Below are 20488 nucleotides of genomic sequence, written 5' to 3'. Positions count from 1 at the left end.
AATGTCATTCCTCTTAAGAGTGGCATTTTAGACTGAAGTTCAGCTGAACGATTGTGGTTTTATCTGTTGTTCTGTTTGATTCCAGATGAACTTCAGGAGGGGAAAGAATTGACGCCATTTATAAATGACCTTATTAGCAGTTTTCTCATTTTATTTTAAGCTGAGCTGTAAGCACTAAGACAATGTGTATCTTGTATGGCCCTTGCTAGAGCATGAAAGTACCAGCAAAATGTGATTGTAATATAAAGATCTATAAGTCTTATGGTTTTATAAGCTAGCCATGAGCCAAGGAGGGAACTCCAAAGCACCTGTATGGAAATGTTTAGGTGTCAGTATTTGGGAAACAGAGGGAGGAGAAGAAATAACAGCTCTGCAAGAAGAGCAAAGCAGGGTACTCAGTATCTCTACAAAATGAGAGGTGGTCTGAGACGATAGGCATAGGGGTAGCATCCTTTTTACAACAGGTATCCCAGTGAATACCCTTTTTGTCAAGCTGAGGTTCCTCTTCTACATACTACTTTCAGGAGGTCTTGGAGGTGGGTGGTACCCACAGGCTAAGAAACCCCTCAAAAGAAATGCATCAGTTTTTGTAGGCTGCCAGTCTGACAGTATTGATGCTGTCCTCGATTCAATAACTGTTCAAAGTCTGTAACAAGTGTTCAACACTGTTAAAATATGAACAGAAATCTGATGGACCAGAAGCTGACTAGGTATGAAGCTGTACAGCGCTACAGGAAAACTGTACAACAGGAAAGTTGTACAGTTATACTGCAGAATGCTGTTTTTGGGAAATCTGAGTTGATATCCTCAGAGACAACCTCCTTGTTACAGGAAAGGTCAATCATTCCTTTTTATAGTGAATAAAATGACCCCCAAATATTTTGTTTTCCCTCACATTCCATGTTGCTGAGTAAAAATGTGAGGGCTGAACCTGAGCACCATTGCAAATTCCTGCTGAAAATCTGGGCAGAAATAGTGGAAGTTTTCTGGGTCAGTTCCTTTGCCATAGAAGCCAGTGGAAGCTTCGTAGCTGTGTTCATTGACCATCAAGCATGCTTCAGTGCAGTAAATGTTCACAGAGGAACTGGGTTCAGTTTGCTGAACCTGCTGTTGGCCTTGGGCAAATCCCTGTGTATCTTTATCTATGAAGTAGGAATGATGATGCTCTCCTCATCATAAAAGTAGGCATTTTTCAGTAAAGCATTTGATATTTTGCCATTTGGGAAATAATATTAAGCAGGTGCAAATCAACTGAAGAAAGTAGAAGTATCTGTCACCTGCAGACAAGTCAGTGCAGAGCATCAACTTATCAGATATGCAGAGACATGTACTGTCTCGTGGGTCTGTCTATGGAGTTGATCATATTTAACATTTCTGCTAACTGCAATGGCCCAGACACCACAAGCCTGATGGTGACTTTTATTGATGACTACAGGCTGGGTAATGTCACTAACACAAGGGGACAGCATTAAGAGAGCATACAAACACAACTGAGGGCTGGCTTGAAAGTGTTATGAAGCTCTACCCACCAGTGAGAGGCTGGTTATCTGCTGATGGTATTGGACCCATACAAAAGTCACACGTGATATTATGCAAACTGTCTTCATCAGAAAGGAGGAAATACTAGTGTCCATGTGCAAGGCTTTGGAGTATCACTCTAGTTTAATTAAAGACTTTCTCAAAAACAGATTGATGAGTTTACCTGAGAGGTTACAACTGTTCATACCATGGGATTAAAAAATGGTATCCAGTGTGAATGATATGAAGAGGCAGGGATGAGTTTTAGTTGCAGCACCTACCTAATAATCATTCCTCCCTTGCTCCCATCTTTCTAACAGAGAAAAAAAGAAAAAATAATGCATCGTGGATGGAAGGGAGCACAGTGCTGGGCAGGCTGCTCTGGAGGACTTTGGGGAAGAGGGAAGATAATCCCTGATTTTGTTTAATCCTTCCCATTCTCTGTGGACTCCTAGGTGTGGCAGCAGCATGGCTATGGAGGGAAGCAATCCCAGTGTGTTTCCTAGAATTATGAATAGGATTCAATTCTGATTACACTTGCATGAATTTTGAGTATGTTTCAATTTTTTTAATTCACTTCTTGTTCATATCTGTAGGAAACACTGGAGCAAGCAACCTCAACATCATCTCCCTACAATAACATACACAAAGTAAGAAGGCCCCACAGTCTGCGGAGACCAGGCTCTTCCCCCATGTGTGTTTTCTTTTGAGTTGATATAAATCACAGTAATAACTTGTCAACTCTATAGTAAGGCAAACAATTAGACTGCCTCTCCAAGGCACATTGTTCTGTCAAACTCCTGTCTAAAATGCCTCACATCTAGTCAGAGTAAATTTGATAGTTTGGAATAAAGAAGGAGGGAGGGAAGGTGAAGAGAGGAGGGATGGGAAATCAGTATTGGTCAGGAGTCCTCTTCTGGTAACTGAAAGGCAGGAAATAATGTGGAAGAACAGATGTCAATGGAGCTTTGAAGGTTGTTTCTAGATGGCTTTCTCTTGTTTTTCTGTAAGGATTTAATGAAGAAAAAAAATGTGATGGATTTTTTTTTTTCTCTGAAAGGAAGTCTTGTGCTTTTTTTCGTGCACTAAGATGAAATTCTAAAATCTGTTGTATGTCTGAAGTGCTAATTAAGTGACAGGCTGTGGTCATTCACCACTCCTTCACTCATCAGCTGGCATGACCTTTTCAGGTAATCCATTCTGCTGCCTGACCATCACTGAGGAGTTCTTGGTCTGTGTCCTTCCAGTAGGTGCTGCAAATGACTGCAGAGCTATTGGGAGCGGGGAGAGAAACACTGTGAGCACCAGGCAATTTAGTAGTAATCCAGGAAGATGGTCATAGGCATTAAATAGAAATTAAGCAGTTATTATTAGGTTTGTACTTCGTGGGTTTTTGTTTGTTTGTTTTTGTGTGTGTGTGTGTTTGTTTTCTTTTGTTATTTACAAAGTTGTCCTTACTAATTTGGGAGAGATATCTGGGAAAATAAGCTAAAAGTATTTATTTAAAAAAAAAAAAAGAAAAAAAAAGAAAAAAAGAGAGTCATTTGAGTCATTCTTCATTTGGCTCTGAGGGGTTGTTATTTTCAAGCAGTGCTTTCCAGGACTCACAAAAAAAGAGTTCTGAAGGTTAGAATTAACAACAAATGTGATCAAAGCTAAGGAAAAGTAAACTGAGTTTCAAAAGATGAAAACATGTCATTTCTCAACAGCAGTTCTGCATTCATTTACTTAATGAGTGATGGTTTACTTATAAATTGGAGTTGTAAAATATTAATAGATGCTTTCCTGATAGGAATCTTTTATTGGTCTTAGTAATTTCCAGTTTGTAGTCACAGCCACTAATCAGTTTAATTTTTCTGTAGTAAATTTCCTGTCAAATCCCACTAATCCATAGAATTCATGGCATGCATTTTTTGTTGTAGGAACGTTGTAGTAAATTCCTTGGTAGGGCTTTTATTTAAATTGAGGAGAGGGTAGTCTAGGGGTTACAGTACCATTCCCTGCTCAGGATTTGGGTTCCTTTACTTTCTGTTTCATAGTCTGCCTGAACAATATTGCCAAAGATTTCATTACAAGAGTTCATCATAATTGCTTATGGGATATTATTACATGTTCTTGTTCCTTTAGAACAAATACAATTTCTATTAGTTGATGGCAACAGTTGATCCTTATTTTGGTGGGGGGAACAAAATGTTAGGTAACTAAAGGACCAGAATCACTGTGTGCACCAGAAGAACTGAAGCCAGCCATAGTAAAATGTTCTTCTTGCATGGACTTTTGCACACTGAAACAGTTTTGTTTCCTTATTTCCACAGTATCCCCAAAGGCAGATGTAAAATCCAAAGGATAGAGTCTAAAGGATATAAAGCATTAACCGCTGATTGATTTCACATAATAATACCCCTATCATCACATCAATTTTTCACATCAAACAAAGATGATAAGTGTACGGTATAACAAAGAGAAAGCTTAGCAAGTCTTGTTATTTCCCTTTCTTATTCTCATTCATGGGAAACATAACACCCGGAGTTCACAGCTCTGCTCAGAGGTCAGCTTTTTGATTTCCTTATGCTCATTAGTTTGGAAGGAGCCTTTCTGTGCTTTGCGTCTGATGCCTGTCTGGACTCTGATGTTCTCCCATTAAAGCATTCAGACACTCAGCTAAATACTGTGGTTTTCAAAGCTGTGTGTAGGCACATATGAAACTGCCTTCTGATAAACTCTTTGCAGGCACTGAACAAGTACAGCACAGGCCAAGAAAGAGGCTCCAGCTTAGAGAGTATCCAATTATGGTTGAATCCCACTGTAGCTACAATTCATGGCACCCAAATGGTAGAGCATGTAATTTGGGAGAGCAGTCCAATGGTCAGATATAGAAGAGTGGTCATCTGTGTCCAAATTTGGAGCTTGCAGCTAAGTACAGGTGCAAGATTGGAGCGTGAGGCCATTGAAAAATATATGGCCTCCAAAAATGAGAGAGAACTGATGTAGAACAGTGTTCTTCTTTTGAGGTGTGCAGAAGCAGATTTTACTCTGTTTAGGGAATTGGGGTGTTACTTAACTCAGACTTTTTTTAGTCTTCCTTTTTACTAGGCTTTCATGCCTTAAAAATGGCACAGTTCCTGCTACCGTGCCTCCCTTCTAAAACTCCCAGCTTACAACTAATCAAAAGAGCAATGCCGCTAATTTGACTAGTGCAAAATAATTCTTAGGAAGTAGGGCAATTCCCCTTACTTTTCCCTTTCCCACCATAACTGCATTCAGTTACCCTGAAAAACAGTTGTCATTTGAAAATACAGGTATGTACGTTTTTACAAAGAAGCCCAAACTACTGCTGTGAGCTTGGCTGATGGGATTCTTACGAGAGAATATCGCCAGGTTATTATTAAGAGAAGGACAGGGACTGGCACGTTCCTGAACATAAAGTGCAGAATGATGCTCATTTCTGAAGGCAAATTGACTTGTAAATACACATGATGGGAAAAAATCAGCACTTTTTTGTAGCAAAAATAGGGAAAGCGTTTATCTATCAACTTCCCATTGGACATATGGCTTTTATGGGCAATAGAAACATATGTGTATATATCTTCTGTACAAAAAAAAAAAAGAGCAAGACTTCTGTGGGTAGCTATATGCATTCATGCATTGCTAATGAGAAATATGTATTTTGCAGTTGATATTTGTTTTTTTTAAGACCCTCTACAATCTCTTTCAAACTTACTGTAAAAAACAGGACTTCATGGCAGAGGTTTGACAGCTTCAAAGAAAAATTAATGATTTGGAAAAAAAAAAAGGTTATATAACAGTGTAATTTTAACAGGATAAAGCTATGAGAGGTTTCCATGGTAACGTTGCTGTCAGCAGCTTCCTTGCCCTGGCATCTGGACATGGTTGGGGCTTATGAGGTGACTGCAGGCAATACTAGAAGATTAGATTAGAAAAAACATGAGTGATGTGAAGTTTGGATATAACTCAGCATCCTCTTATTAAAAAAGGAACATGCAAGCATTTCAGCTGAAACTTGTAGAAATGTTGGAGTGACTATTGCAGGCATGTGGAGGCAGTTGGCTGGAGCCTGAATACTTGAGGTCTAACTAATTTCTGATCACTAAAGTGAGTCTAAGCAGTCCAAGCTACTGTGTCCTCACATAGGTTTGCATAACTTGTCTTCACCCTTACAGGTCTTCTGAAAAACCTGACATAGCTGTGTTTGCAAAACAGCCTCAAAATTTATTAGCAAAGTAGATTTCTATAAGGCGGCTTTGATTTACTTGTCCTTAGAAAAACATCTTTAGAAATCAGTCCTGAATTTTAGCAATTTTGATAGTTTGTTGACCTAACTAGACCTAAACCTGTTGATCTAGGTGGAATAATAGCCAAAATTGAACCCAAGCTCAAGCAGAAGAAGGGGTGTTGCTGGTTAAATCCCTACATGCTGCAGTAGAATTGGAAACCAGCAAGGTCACAGCTGTCCCACAGAGTTTGGGAATAATTGTGCCTTTTTCCTCATTTCCAAAACTTGGAACTCATGCAGTTTTACAGCTTCTGTGGGAAGGAACCTGATGTTAGATACCATCTGTGCTGTAAAAAGCATTATTTGGGGGGAGCCCATTACTGCTCAGCACAACTGTGATCCCTTGAACATCTACATGGGTGTCAGATTTAGAAAGCCACTGACACGTCTACTTTTTGGATGTCAGGCACCTACTGCAAGTACCACTGAATATGGACCTAAAGAAAGGTGATTCTGAAAAAAAATGATGAACTTTGTGACCCAGCTTTTGAACAATCCCTTTAAATGAGTTGCAGTCCAACATATGTGGAAGAAGTAAGTGTTTTAGTAAGTGTTTTTTTAAGTTTACCTGGAAAGTCTGGTGAGTTGCAGGGGAAGCACCAGGTTATAATGAGAACAGTGTGAGTCTTGGGTGAGAGAAATTTGAGGTTGATGGAAAACTGCAAAGTCAGCAGTGTTGTGGGTTGTTGGTTATTAAAAATTCTTCAAAAATACAAATACTGATAGCAAAAATAAATGAAATTGTCCTTAGCACTTCCAGCACCATGGCAATGATATAAGTAAAAGGCTTTATTTCTTCTTTTTCTTTTGCCTTTTTTTTTTTTAGCCTACAGCTACTTTTAATTCAGATGATATCTGACAGCAAGAATCTTTTTACTTGCTATATACTATCCCATATTTAGTTCCCACCATTCATTTCATTGCATCCCATACATGCTATGCCTTCATTAAGCGTGATTAATACCTATTTCTCTGCAACCATTCCCTCAGCATGAGTAAGGTGATGACCATATTTCCTCTTTATACAGGACAGTGTCGAGGCAGGGGATAAAGAGACAACTGGAGTTGCTGAGAAAGAGAGCGAGGTACATATGAAGAACATCAGGAGTGTGGTTGTGCTTTAATATCTTCAAGAGAAGTGTGGCAAAAATATGTATTTGTCATTTGCATGGTATCAGTATGCAGCCAATACGATGCAACTGTGACCCAGCTGTGGCATCAAAACAACTCTCACTCAGAGCAGGACCTACCTTACAAACTGCTTGTTGCAGCAGTATAGAGTGATAAATATCTTGGGACAGCTTTATGAAAGACTCAATGACATAACAAATTTATCTGTAGCTGAGCATGCATGAAATCTAATGGTTGCGTTTTGCTTGTATTTCTTCAGAGGTGATAAAACAAGTCACTCTGAAGCCTTTTACACTAACGTGATTCTATAACATGTTCAAAAGTACACAGAGAGCAGCACAGGAGAAAGGCTACGTACTAAATGCAGGAAGAGAAGTAGAGTCTGAGAAAGAAATCTGGCAGTAGCCCTGCTGGAATTTCGTATATTTATGTGGCTCCAGGCTCCCCCGGTGTCACTGGGAAGCGAGGCTTGCTGCCAGCAGCTGTACCTCCCAAGCAGCACAGTTCTGAGTCAGGATGAGGCCCTACTGCCAGAGGCTGGCTTCTCCCCAGTGACCCGCAGCACTGACTCACTGGTGCTATACTCCTCACCGGCCTGACGCACCCACCTAGAAATCAGTAGAATTACTCTGGCAGGAATGTACGGGATGGAGGTGGTAGATCAAGCCCAGTTGCTGTGGCTCTTGGTGTGGACACAGCGCAAGAGTGTCTTTGCATTGCTTCTCTAGCATTGGCTTATTGCTCCCAACAGCTCTGGTCCAAGAAGAAATTCCTCGCCATCCCTGAGCACCAAGGCTAAGTCTTTGAAATGTATCTCTCCCCAGTTTTCCAATACACGTCCTTGTAAAGTCAAGGTCTTTTCTCTGGTAAGTTTGATCCTGTGTGCTGTTTAAAGGAGCAGTATTGCTGAATGCAGAAGAGCTCCTGTCAGGCATCAAGGTATTTGCTAAACTGATATCCTGGCTCCAGTGGAGGATGGTCCCTCTGATGATGTACCTTTCATAACTGCTTCTTTGGTATTCCCCAAAAAGTCTTCCAAGAGTTTGCAAGCAATTGATATGTTCCCTAAAGCATGATGATTAGTTCTTCTTGGCTTTATGTTAGCTGGCTTAGCTGTAATTATGACTAATTGTCATAAAAATTACCCAGTCCTTTTCTGAACCCAGCCATGGAGTTAGATCTTCAGCTCTGGAAAATCGGCATAGCTCAGTGAGCTCCTCCCACAGCCCCCAGCTGCAGACTTGGTAGCCCTCCTTCTCCTCTTCCTGGCCTCATTCTTGCTGCTGCCAAATCTGTGGCATTGTACTGAGCTGACAGTGTTGTTAATTAGTGGAAAATCCAACTGCATGGATCAGCTGCTTCCTGGGTGAAGAAGCATTCACTCTAACTGCAGTTAAATGCAAGTGGTTCTTTTACCACAGCCCTCGTTATATTAGATGGCCCCTTCTTTGTCTCCTTTGTGTTGGGGAAACTCTCCAAGTGTCAATAATACTGCTAGAAATAACTAGTTTGGAATACTATTAGACTGTGTAGTGTTATGTAAAACAGGTTTGTGGGGTTGGTTCTCAATATGAAGTTAGGTAAGATTGATAACTATACCCGCAAGTGTGTGGTAACCATAGCTGTGTGTGGGATGCTAGCTGTCCTGAATTCTGTGGATTGAATCGCCCCCTTTTTTCTTTTTTCTTTCTTTTAATATTAATCAAAAATATTTGAGGCTGATAGTGAGTTACATTCTGTGTTAGTACACATAAGATTTTGTAAAAGCTTCTAATAATCTAGCTGGCTTTGTTTTTGTATTCTAATGCACAAGAATAAATGATTGCGCAGTTGTGAGCTGTGGTATGCATTCAGCATGTTACAGCTACAGGCTGTGAGAGCGTCACCCTCTTGGTGCAGACTATTTGAGAGCTGATTCATGTAAATTAGAATTCTCCTCCTTCGTAAAATAAAATGGGCTATACAAATCCAATAAATAAAAAAGAAGCATTGATCCTAATCACAACAGACAGCAAGATCGATTTCTGCAGCATGCTGTTAGAAGTGCATGGTATAAAATCAATCTGACATGCACTCTGTTCTCCCTGTTACATACTAGTCTCTTCCAGGGCTTTTACATCGATCATTTATTTGAATATCTTCCTGGGTCAAGACTGCTAAAATTGGCAATACTATGAGAGACAGGCTTGCAGACCTTACAAGTCACAGGAGAAGATGTCAATGTTTGCCCCTGTCTTTTGATGTTACTTCTGTTTATGACAGAGCATCCTTCACCAGCAGACTTCTTAGTTCAAGCTAAAAGCTTCTCTGGTAATTTTTACAAAACACAGTAGTATTTTCTGCCTTCAAGGACTCCAGAAGAATTTATCACATTAATTAATAGCAATCAATAGGAGTGGTGCTCAATATTAGGTATTGCTAAAAAAACAATGTCTGAAGAATGCCCATGAACAATTGCAGGCAGTTCAAGTTCAGTTCAGTTATCTGAATTAGTCTCATCCATGAAGGGAAGATCAAGCTGAAGAAACAAGGAGCAGCAGACTGTAACTGAAGATTGGAGACATTTCTGCTAAATGTAGCTTGACATAGGTACCTAGAAAACAGTTTTTCTTCAGTGTTAAAAATTCCATACTGAAGTTAATTGGATTAACAGAATGTGTTTCATAACTTACCTTCACCCTCCAACCTCTAGAATGAATCCAGTGTAAATATACTTCCAATATATTACTGTTAACATATGCCAGTATATACCAATACAAATGTTAGGTTGATACACAAATTATCGCAATAGTATCTGCTGGATGATGGATTTAACATTGATCTATAGGAAGGTACTTTTCTATCTGCCTTTCAACAACTGGAACAAAACACATTCACTTTTCAGCATGGACTGATGACAAATGATTCAGTCATATGCAACCTGCTTGGGCCTTTATTCATGTTTGGTTTTGTTTTATACTGACCTATATACAGATATGTACAGTTATTTTTTCTCATATCTGATGACATCTGAAGATTTCTGAACTTTATCCATATCCATATATTTGCTTCTGCTGATGTAGCCCAATTTGCAAGTCTCTATTAGAAAGGAGTCTGTAATTAAGGCAATGTTCTTGAAGCCAGCCCAGATCTAGAGGTAGGTGATAGCAGCTGGAGAAGACTTGTAGCCTGTTCCTAAGAACACACTTTTCTTACAGAATGTAGCTTGGAAGCAATTAAGCTTTGAGATTGCAGTCACATAACTGTTTCAGAGGATAATGGAAGGAGAGCATTTTATTTGCGTATCTTATCAGAAAGAAGAACCAGTGAAAAATACAAGAGTCTTGACAAACTTTTACTAAGCTAATAGCACCTGTGGACTCTGCTATATGTTCACGGTGAGGTTTCATAAATGTCTCTCTCCCACTTGTTAATCAGCCTCACTGTACATACAAGCTTACCCTTAAGCTCCCTGCACAACACATCAGGCACAGGATGGCAGCCTCCCATGCTGATCTCCCCCATACATCAGGAGAAACCCCATGAAACCAAAGCCATGGGTTGGCAATGCCCAAGGAGGTCACAGAGCAGGGGATAGCTCCAGCTGATATCCACAACTTGTGTCCTGAAAGGTTTCTCCTTCCTGTTATTCACAGGTGGTAACTGCAGTGGAGGGGACAGCGGCAGCAGAAGACAGTCTGACAGTGGCAGCAGTAGCTGGTGACGGTGCTGCTATCACTGAGAAGGAGGCTGTTGCTGAAGGTGAAGAACCTCAGGGAAAAGAAAAGGAGGCTGATGCATCTCAGGTAACTCATGCTGCTACATGGGAGAGTGTTAGAGGAATTGGCCCAGATCCAGCAACCCGACACAGGCAAGGCTGCTGCAGCTCTGTACCTCCAGGTCCAACGAGTAGTGAGGCTGAGCATGTATTCCCCAACAGTACACACAGACAGAGCACACATATACACCACAAACATACATGTGTACGCAGCCAGCCACAGAAATCACAGACATGCACGGACTACAAATACGAACAGAACTGGCAGCCTCATCCTGCTCCCCTCACCAGCTGAGCAGGGTGGAGGCCTACCAGCGAGAAGATGTATATATTCTCATATACATGCGGCATTTGTATCCCACTCTCACCACTTGCTTCTACCTGGGTGTTCAATCTCTCAAGGCAGCAGCTCTGCTCCAGTTGCTGGTACACACCTTTGTACATGGACGTACACACACACGTATCCACAGACGGAGTTGGCCAGGACTCCTCTGGGCACCAGTAACCAACCAGTCACTGACACAGGGGCAGTGACCCCAATATGTACATATACATGGATATTAGAGAGCCTTCACCTTGGAGAAGAGTTAGCATGGGATTTAATGAGAAGATACAACAGACCACACTCAACAGGTACAGAGCACAGCCAGACACACATTCAAACCATCCACTATTTACATGCATTATCCCTTTGTTGTCCCACACTAACTCCTCCCCAGATCACCTAGATCCACCCCTTTCCCTGCTTTTGGTTTCTCCCCTAAACATACCATAGGAAGTCTTGTGCAATAATATGTTCCCCATATTCTTGTCACACCCGGATACTCAGGCTGAGGCTGCTATCGCACAGGTCCCTTTTGAGTCCTTAATTTGTGCTCCCACCTGTCTTTTTGCCCCTGTACTCCTCTGGGAGATGGGCCCTCAGTGGGCTGACAGCTCCTGTGATGGGCCTGAAAGCAGTCTGAGCAGTGTATTATTTGGGTTTCCTGCTACTGATTCTGTGCTCCACTGTGGGCATGCAGATAAGCTTTATCACGTAGCCTAACAGTGTTCAGGGCTTTCTCTGGAAAAACAGAGAAAGTTACAGATTTTTTTGTTATTTTTTTTGTCTCCCAGTTTCAGGTCCAATCAGTAGCATTATTTTGCTTTTGGTAAATCAAGGTGGTCAAAATATGTAGCTGCATCTGGCTTGGTGTTTGTTCTTCTTTGATCTCTGAGGAGCTGGGGAACAGCTACTAGAGCAGGCCCTGCAGCTGGACAGACAATTGCCACCTTCTGTCATCTCACGTTGTATTTCTGCTGTACACCAGAGAAAGATGATCTCACAGAAGAGTAGTGCTTTTCAGCTTGGATGTTCCAAAAAAGTTTCATTAAATGCCTTTTGTCCTAAGCTGCATTATTGGTCAGATGCTAGCTTTCTCAGCTTCCCATTATATTGCTGTAAAGCAGAAGAAATCCCCTCAGTCCATCAAAGTAAAAGGTCATGTTTCCCTCTTTCACCACCCTTATATCACTATTTTCCTGCTGTTTTGAATTTCAAAAAAAAACCATAGGACAGTGACTCATGGAAATGGTGGCATTATCCAAGCACACCCAAAGAACAGGCACGAGGAGAAAGTTCTGGTAATTTCAACGCACATTGAAAATGAAACCCAAACTACCTGCAGAGTATTTTTATTATTTACCACAACAATTTATGGTAATACAGCAAGTAGACTTAGGAGAAATAAGGGGAGATGGTGAAAATTAAAGAGAAGAGATATACTCCTTTGTATTTCTGCACAAGTGCGGTTTTCTGTCTTTATGTAAGAATCCACTCTACAGTGAAGAAAGAAATCCCCATATTTGCTCTCTGCAATAGGTAAACAACTGTGTTTTCCAACTTGAAATAAAGTAATAAATACTCTTCTGTTGCCTTTTGTTGTTTTTTTTTCTTTGTTTGTTTTTCCCTAGGAAAAGGTCAGCAGCATCCCTTCAGTAGTAATAGAGCCAGCATCAAACAATGAAGGAGAGGGAGAAGAACACGAAGTCATCATGAATGAGTCCAAAGACGCTTCAGCAGAGCTAGACACTCAGGGTGCTGACAGTTCTCCCAGTGAAACTTCCCAAGTTGGAAGTGAGCAGAAACCCACTGAAGAAATACAGGCTGCGCCCTCCCAAGATCAGCATGTTTCATCAGAAGATGCAGCTTCTGCCATGCCACCTGGCTTTCTCTTTAAGGTCAGCTTGTTCATTCTTCTTTCAGACATCCCTTCAGATCTAGCTTCTGTGTCTGAACATGCAAACATTGTGATATTTTTCTGAGGCCAAAAGATGCTTAGTTTCACAGCCACGTGTACGCACATACACACACACACACACACAACTTTTTGGTTGTGTTGTCTCGGTATGAGAAATTTGAGAAAATATATTTTCTGCACACTTGTTTTTGGGTATTTCATTATGTAGCTGTAGGATGTGCAGGAGTACTCCTTTCATCTCACCAAATTGCTACTGACAGTGAATATACTGAGTAAAAGTCCATTGCCACAGATTTAGTCAGCAATATTGTATGATCATATGTTAACAATATCAGAAAAGGCTTTTTTTTTTTTTCCTGCCTGAAAATCTATAATAGAAGTTCTGGCTCTGTTGAAATCTATGGGACTTCTAAAATTCATTGTAATGAAGCTGAAGGGTCATTTTATGACTGTAATAATATTATACTTATAAACTGTTAGGGTAATCAAACAGAAAAGTTTAATGAGGCATGAGAGAAATTCTCTCCTTAGCTGGCAAGACCCACAGGGTTTCCTGGTTCACAAGGTTCTTTGATAATTCTTCTCACTTCAGCATCACTGAGCAGGAGGAAAGCTCCTTGAGGATGGATGAACTTGACATGCTTCCTATTATCTTTGCATACTTCAGAGTAATTAGTCCCATAGCACTACAGCAGTATGCTATTCTTTCTGATCTATTCTCATTGCTCTGTGTTTTCAGGAAACTTTGAGAATAGCGTTAAGGTTAGGGTGACCAGTATTGTGCAGTTTTGACTCAGACATGCTGACATAGTTCATCTTTTGTTTTTCATCACCCTCTCTTGGGTCAGACATAAATAAGGAGAAGCAGAATATATGCCTGCCATCTGGTTCTTGATGCCGTTTCCTTTCATTATTTGCAGAGCTGCTATGGAACTGGCTGTGCCTTAGAGAAAACTAGGGTAGCATCTCTCTTAAGGAGGTACTATAGAACTATTTAGTTAAAAGGGTCTGTTCACAACAGCGTAATGACCCCACCAATGTATTAATAATCGCCCCTTTGAAAGACAGATATTTTTGGCATTCCCATCTGCCAGTTAATGGGAGTTCTTTCCAGGACAAACATATGCTAGGGTTCCCATTACTTGCCTCTTTAATTGTCTATTGAAATTGGTGCCACACCTCTCACTCCAGTTTTCATAGACGTTTACAGCAAGAATAATATCTAGTGGCCAGAACAAGTGAGGGGCTGAAATAACAGTTCCTGGGAGTCTTTTCCAAGCTCATTAGCAAAATCCTGCCATCTTTCTCTCAGACATAGTAATGATAGTGGGGAATGTTCCTTACACAGAAGTTCCTTACACAGAAGGTGTAAGGTCATAGGACTTTTCCAAGAGGCAGTACTTGTGGGGTTTTGCAGTATCATCTGTCCCTGAGATATACTATGACCTTGGGAAAGGATGTCATGTATCTCTCAGGAAGATTTACCTAAGCTATACCTCTTTCTGAAATTATGAATAGGAACTGTAATGTGAAATGATGTTAACATTAACAATACCTATCATACCTATCTATGGCCTTGTTTCTGTAAAGAATGGGGAGTTAAAAAAAATAATAATTATTATTTATTTATTGGGGGGTTATTAGTTATTTAGTTATTGGGGAGTTAAAAGAATAAATAAATGAAAGAGTGCATTAATCTTTCCTTTTTTTTTTTTCCACTATCTCCATTTTGATCATGTCTATATGTTTGGTATTATTTTCTTTAGGTTGAAGTTCTACATGATTTTGAAGCAGCTAACAGTGATGAACTCAATTTAAAACGAGGAGATATTGTACTAGTAATTCCTTCTGAGACCACAGCTGATCAGGTAAAAACATGATTATTTCACTTGTTTACGTTTTTCTTTGTTTCTTTTTTTTTCTCACATATTATAGTTGATAGGAAATGTTAATTCAAAATGTCACTGCTGTTAAAAAACATGAATATTCTAATTTTGTTTTTGTACTTATTTTCATTTGAGACTAAACAGTATAGGCGGCTATGGCTAAAGTTCCAGATAAAGAACAAGATCCAACCACAACATATTTTTTCTAGAGCTTTTTTATGCTACTTTGTAGTGAATTTTATACAGGCATACATGCACACATAGACTTAAAACAGAAGGTGACTTATGAATTGTGCATTGTGTTGCTGTCATCTTGTCTAAATGTTGAAGCAGAACTGGTTAGGTGATCCCCATGTGTTCAGACCTTTTACATGGGGTTTTGGAGAAATAATACACATTTGCCCAAAGACTGGCCACTGAGACTACTACAACTGTGCTGTCCTTCAGCCAAGTTACATGGAGGTGCTCCTCTGTGTGCTCTGTACCTCCAAAGCTAATTCCACCCTCTGGAAACCTCACACAGAAGTGTTCTTGAACTGCACTGGTGATCACCTTGTCTTTGATAAAAGAACCCAACGGTTTAATTTCAATTAAGTAATTACATTTTGTTTTAACTATGCATTTCCAGTGAATTTTTAAACAATTTCATTCCACATGTTGAACTGAAATGCAGTGAATTGTTTTTTGACTACTGCTTTAAAAGAAGACCATCCACTTAGTACCAGCCACTTCATGGGCATCTGCTTGTGCCAGAAGTGTCAGTGAAAAGTCTCCCATTGAATTGGGGACTGGGAGGTGGGGTACTGGATCCTGCTCAGTGAGGTAGCTAAGAGCTCTGCTCTGAATGAAGAACATTTCTTAAAATAGGTCTAAAAACTAACTCCACAAGCACATATTTGGAGAGCTGGGGAATGTATTTGAAATTGGTTTGATGCCTGATGCTGTGAAAAGGTACGTAATAACCAGTGCTCAGGTTCTCAGCTGAGCTTTCTTCTAATACAAGAGACAAATAATTGTTTTGTTTTAGTTTGTTTTAATTTCTGACTAAAAGATAAAGATTTTTTCTTTCAGTAGGGCACTCTGTTCTTCTATAGGGATAGATTCTGTTATCCTTACACAAATTATGCTGCACAGTACCACATGGGCAGTTCAACTGATTTCATTATCAGTATTTGCAGAATAAAACACTGCTGTAAGAATATCAGAATCTTCTTCTTTATCTTCAGACGTTTTCTCTTGGAATGTTTTGTATTAATTATGCGTAATCTTCACTTAGTGAATCCATGAAGTATCTTTTTCTCTTGTGGTGTGCATCCAAGTCCCATTAGCATTAATTAGAGTAAATTGTGTGCAGTGATGGAGAAAATAAACCCTCATGTATTCATGTTTCTGAGACCATTCTGTTCCTATCTTTATTACCTAGTGCATATTTGCCCTTCATGTTTAACATCACCATAAAACTCAATATTTTTGTCTTTTACCAAATACTTTGTTGATTTGTATGTAGTATTTTTATCTTACTTTTTCTCTTATAAAATTGACCTATCTAAAACCATAATTCTTATATAGCTGGTGACATCAGCCTATGTTCCCTGCTCAAAACTAACCAGTCTCACCCAATGGCTTCAATTTTTCCATTATTATTGAGTTGAAATTATTATCCATTAAAACTGTGCAGTCCTTAGTAGAATGTACTCTGGCCATGCTAGAAAAATGTAGTTTCTCTCTGTCAGATAATCTACGTGCTTCAAAAACATGTCCCCATTTACTCCATCTCCTTGTGTACTTTCTGTACATTAATAATATGGCAGCATTATAAATTTCCTGTTAATCATCACTTTGCTCTGGCTCCTGTTCTTAAAAGGAACAAAGCATGGAGTCAGTGAGATGAAAATAGGTTGATCACTTCAAAAAATATTGAATGGGTTTTATTCCAGGTAAAACTGATAACACGTAAGACAACCCAGCACCCTCCAATAAGAAATCTCTCTTTAAATTGATGATGATTTGGGTTGCAGTTTTGCATGTCAAGTTCTGGTTTAGGCTGACATTTCCAGGAATTTTTGGAAAAGTAGTTGAGTATCTGAGTAGTTGAGTTGACTCTGAGTTTCTAGGGACAGTAATAGCAGAAGATACAAGAATTGTTATTTCCTCTGACTGCCAATACATGAATGACACAAAAGAACCCTCAAGAAAAAAGAAAGTCAAATTAAAAACTTCATTTTTCCCCTTATCTGTCTTATTATATTATGATTCTAGCCCACTGTTATGCTCTTATTGTGCAAGTATGCCAATATTGTTGTGGGAACTTTAAAAAATCTCAATATGCGTTTGCCCAAATGCTGATCTGTTTTAATACTGAATGACTCAGAAGGCTGATTATTCAACTTCGAGTTCATCTAAAGCTTAGATGGGCTAAAGGCCATACAGTATGCTCACAATTTGCCCAGAGAAGTGGTTGAGTCACCATCCCTGGAGGTCTTTAAGAGACGTTTAGATGTTAAACTTAGAGATATGGTTTAGTGGAGGACTTGTTAGTGTTAGGTCAGAGGTTGGACTAGGTGATCTTGGAGGTCTCTTCCAACCTAGACGATTCTGTGATTCTGTGATTCCATCACTCAGTCTTACATAACACTGGTCTGGCATAATCAAGAAAACAATCTGTGCAAAATCAGAGGCTGCTATTTAACCAAACCACAGTATCTTTTAGCCATGTGACTCTAAAACCTCTTCAGGTCTGAAGCATGTAAAAAGGAAGTGGGGAGACCTGAAGTTTAAGACTCTGTCTTTTTTCTTACAGGAGGCTGGCTGGTTGACAGGCATTAAGGAATCCGAGTGGCTTCAGTACAGGGATGCAAATAGTTACAAAGGACTTTTCCCAGAGAACTTCACACGCCATCTGGAGTAGTTCTTCTCTCAGGCACACGAATGTGGCATGAAGCTCAGTCAGTAGGTTTTTAAACTCTTTGAAACACAGGAGCCCACTTTTTTGTAGTTTAAGCTGTTAATGGTTTACAGACTGGTGCCAGACAAAGCTTGTGGAAACATATCAAAATGAGCATGAGTGCAAACAGTTAAGCTAGCAATTTCTGAAGCAGTATGTGGAAAAAAAAAATCAAATAAAAAAGAAATGTCCTTATTTGTTCACATGTACGTGGCAGCAGGTTTGCTTGTGCTTTGTCAGAGCTATGGTGATCCTGTATTTGGTCCTTTCCCATGAAATCTGAAATTAGCCTCCTCAATACCAAAACCTTAACTTCTCTGCACTAAGTGTATTGTATTGATTTGCACTGCAGAAGTTTTAATTAGTAATCCTGTAGTAATGAGGTCAAACTATTATAAGTTTCATGTGTTTAAAAAAGATAATTAACTGCTGCAATGTTTTTCAGTGTTATTTTTGGACATGCATAATATATATATACACACAAGAAGTCGTGTATATATAAGTGCATATGGATATATATGCATTTTCACAATGTCATCATAGTTCTTTGACTGTGTAGTGTCATCAGTACATGCATTGCTCTTTCACTGTCTGGCATTACAGGAAACAGTTTTGTTTGAAAGCAAAACTAGCTGCTCCATTGCCAAAACATTATACAGTATCTGTGTTTGTAATGTGAAATTTTCATTCTGAGATGATGAATAACATCATGTTCAAAGCTGCTAAACCTTTGAGAAGGCATGGCTCAGTCTCCTCTTCCAGCTGCAGTAGTTACGATGAGGTAATCTGGAGGGGGGGCTGTTATGATGCTAATCTATACTTTGTTATTTAATTGGCTGAATAAGAAAATAAAATCACAACAGAACTAATCTATGAGAAATAAACACAATATATTTTCACTATATGTATTTATGCAGCATAATTTCACAGATCCTTTTAAATTAAGATATATAATGTATCCTGTATCAAAAAGTCATCTGTAACTTATGTTTTCCAGTGCTGTGTCATTAAAAATAAACCTTTGATCCAAAGAAGCTGTTTCATCTGTGGTGCTTTTGAAGTTTTGTTACAAAGAATTTCACATAGTTCACGTGTTGTATTAGAGAATCTAACCTTAATTTAATAACTCTTTTTCCAAAGAAAAATAGCATAACAGGCGTACCATCTAAATTCTTGCTCTCAACTTCAGTCATGGCCAGGGCTCCAAAATGCTCAGCGCATCTCCTAGCTGCTCCTCCTGGAAATGGACTCTGGCCGCCAGCTAATATCTGTTCACATGCACAAGGTAGCTTGTCTGCGCTTGACTGTCACCCAGCTGAAGATTGCTACCTCTTACTCATTTTTATGCTTGTCCATTTATCTTCTGTGAAAAGAAAAATCTCCATAAATATGCTCTGTTCTGTTTGCTGATCCATGAAAGCTACAACTATTTAGGAACACCTACATTTTTTTTTAAGCAATTCAGTTATATTTTGTGATGTTTTGCTTGTGGGCTCTTTTTATGTATAGGCGGTTTCTACTCCAATTTGTCAGATTTCAGTTGAAGAAAGATTTTTTTATTGCTCTGAAAGAAGAGCAAAGTAGTTTTCTTTCTGTCTTTCAGAGTACAGTATCTTTCCAAAGAAACTCTGTTGATAACTGTGTTTTATGGAGAAGCTGAGTGGCTCAACTGTGGTAACTGGGATTTTGGCTTTAAAATGTCACAATGAGCAATCAGAGTTTCAGGAGGTTCTTTTAAGAGCTGCTGAGCGACTGTATGAGAGAGGCAGATTTTGGATATTGCCCCTCTTTAAAATTCAAACATTTGCCTTAAATCTGCAAGCAAGGCTGTGACGGATCTAGAAGAATTTTCCCCCGTGTCCTACAAACAGGAAGGGGAAATCCAAATTTTCATTCTCTCAGCTGAGGCACTGTTGAAAAGTGCTTTTGCCAGTTCAACCGTCCTGCTGAGGAGTGAGCAGGCAGCTGCCCTCACTGGCTGCCAGACTTAGGGGCTTTGTCTTTTAAGACAGAACAAGCAATTGCTTTATGAGACAAAAAGCCCAGGAGATGCTTGGAAGGGAATTAGAGGTGCCTGAGACAGAGAGGAACAAGGAAGGGAGAAGTGCTATAAGTGGCTAGGGGACAGACGGACATCTTGGATGTGGGGGGAATTTCTTATGAGAGAAAAACAACTCTATCTTAAAGTCCTTCTGAAACTACCTTCAGCTGAAGACAGCTGCACTGCCCTTCTAAGCAGGAAACAAGAAGGACTACATAGTGCCTGCAGTTTTCAAGGGGCAATCATAGGAGTCACATAGCACTGTTTGCTGCAGCTCCCTCTTGCTACTCCAAAGCCAATCGATATAAGCACAGTCCTCAGAGGAGTCAATGAGAAGTATTCTAATTTGCACAGTCCTGAACATCTTGCCTTTTCTTCCAAGATTGTTGACTTTTCCTGGACTGTTGGATGAAGTAAAGTACGCCACACCTGCTGTTAGGAGCTGGGAGATGCTCCTAAGGTATGGTTTATTTATCAGACAAAAGTCAAGTACAAACAGGTGATATATACAGAACGGTGGTACTTAAATATACACTCTTAGCAGTCTTTCTGAAGCTAAGTCAAAGGTTTCAAGAACTTGAAGATATATTTCAATATAGCTGTCAGGTCCCACAAGACATATTGTTCTCCAAGAAGGATTATTTCTAATTTTGTATGATAATCTAGTATTAGCAGTT

At 39.6% G+C, this 20488-nt stretch overlaps 1 protein-coding gene and 1 long non-coding RNA gene across 6 annotated transcripts in view; one reads left to right on the top strand and one right to left on the bottom strand.

Moving 5' to 3' along the window:
• Positions 1–18804, top strand: part of AMPH (amphiphysin) — a 131293-nt gene extending 112489 nt beyond the window's left edge. For 2 of the 3 annotated variants that reach the window (XM_083823114.1, XM_083823113.1), the window contains 5 exons: positions 6841–6897; positions 10579–10728; positions 12654–12920; positions 14707–14808; positions 17627–18804. In XM_083823114.1, coding sequence (XP_083679240.1) covers positions 6841–6897; positions 10579–10728; positions 12654–12920; positions 14707–14808; positions 17627–17734 — 684 coding nt within the window. In that variant the 3' untranslated portion in view covers positions 17735–18804. The remainder of the gene's footprint in view (positions 1–6840; positions 6898–10578; positions 10729–12653; positions 12921–14706; positions 14809–17626) is intronic. The other variant, XM_083823115.1, reaches the window with a different exon arrangement.
• LOC310893749 overlaps positions 1–20488 on the bottom strand; it is a 45110-nt gene that overhangs the window by 8107 nt on the left and 16515 nt on the right. Inside the window, exon 3 of one of the 3 annotated variants that reach the window (XR_014579265.1) lies at positions 6904–9536. The exons of 1 other annotated variant lie outside the window; for it this stretch is intronic. This is a non-coding gene — a long non-coding RNA (uncharacterized lncRNA). Of the gene's footprint in view, positions 1–6903; positions 9537–12859; positions 12973–20488 lie in introns of those variants that run through there. One more of the 3 variants, XR_014579266.1, reaches the window with a different exon arrangement.

The sequence above is a fragment of the Anser anser genome (assembly GCF_964211835.1).
Source record: "Anser anser genome assembly, chromosome: 2".
NCBI classification, from domain to species: domain Eukaryota; kingdom Metazoa; phylum Chordata; class Aves; order Anseriformes; family Anatidae; genus Anser; species Anser anser.
The sequence above is the reverse complement of the archived record's forward strand: the minus strand, read 5'-3'. Positions and strand labels throughout refer to the sequence as shown.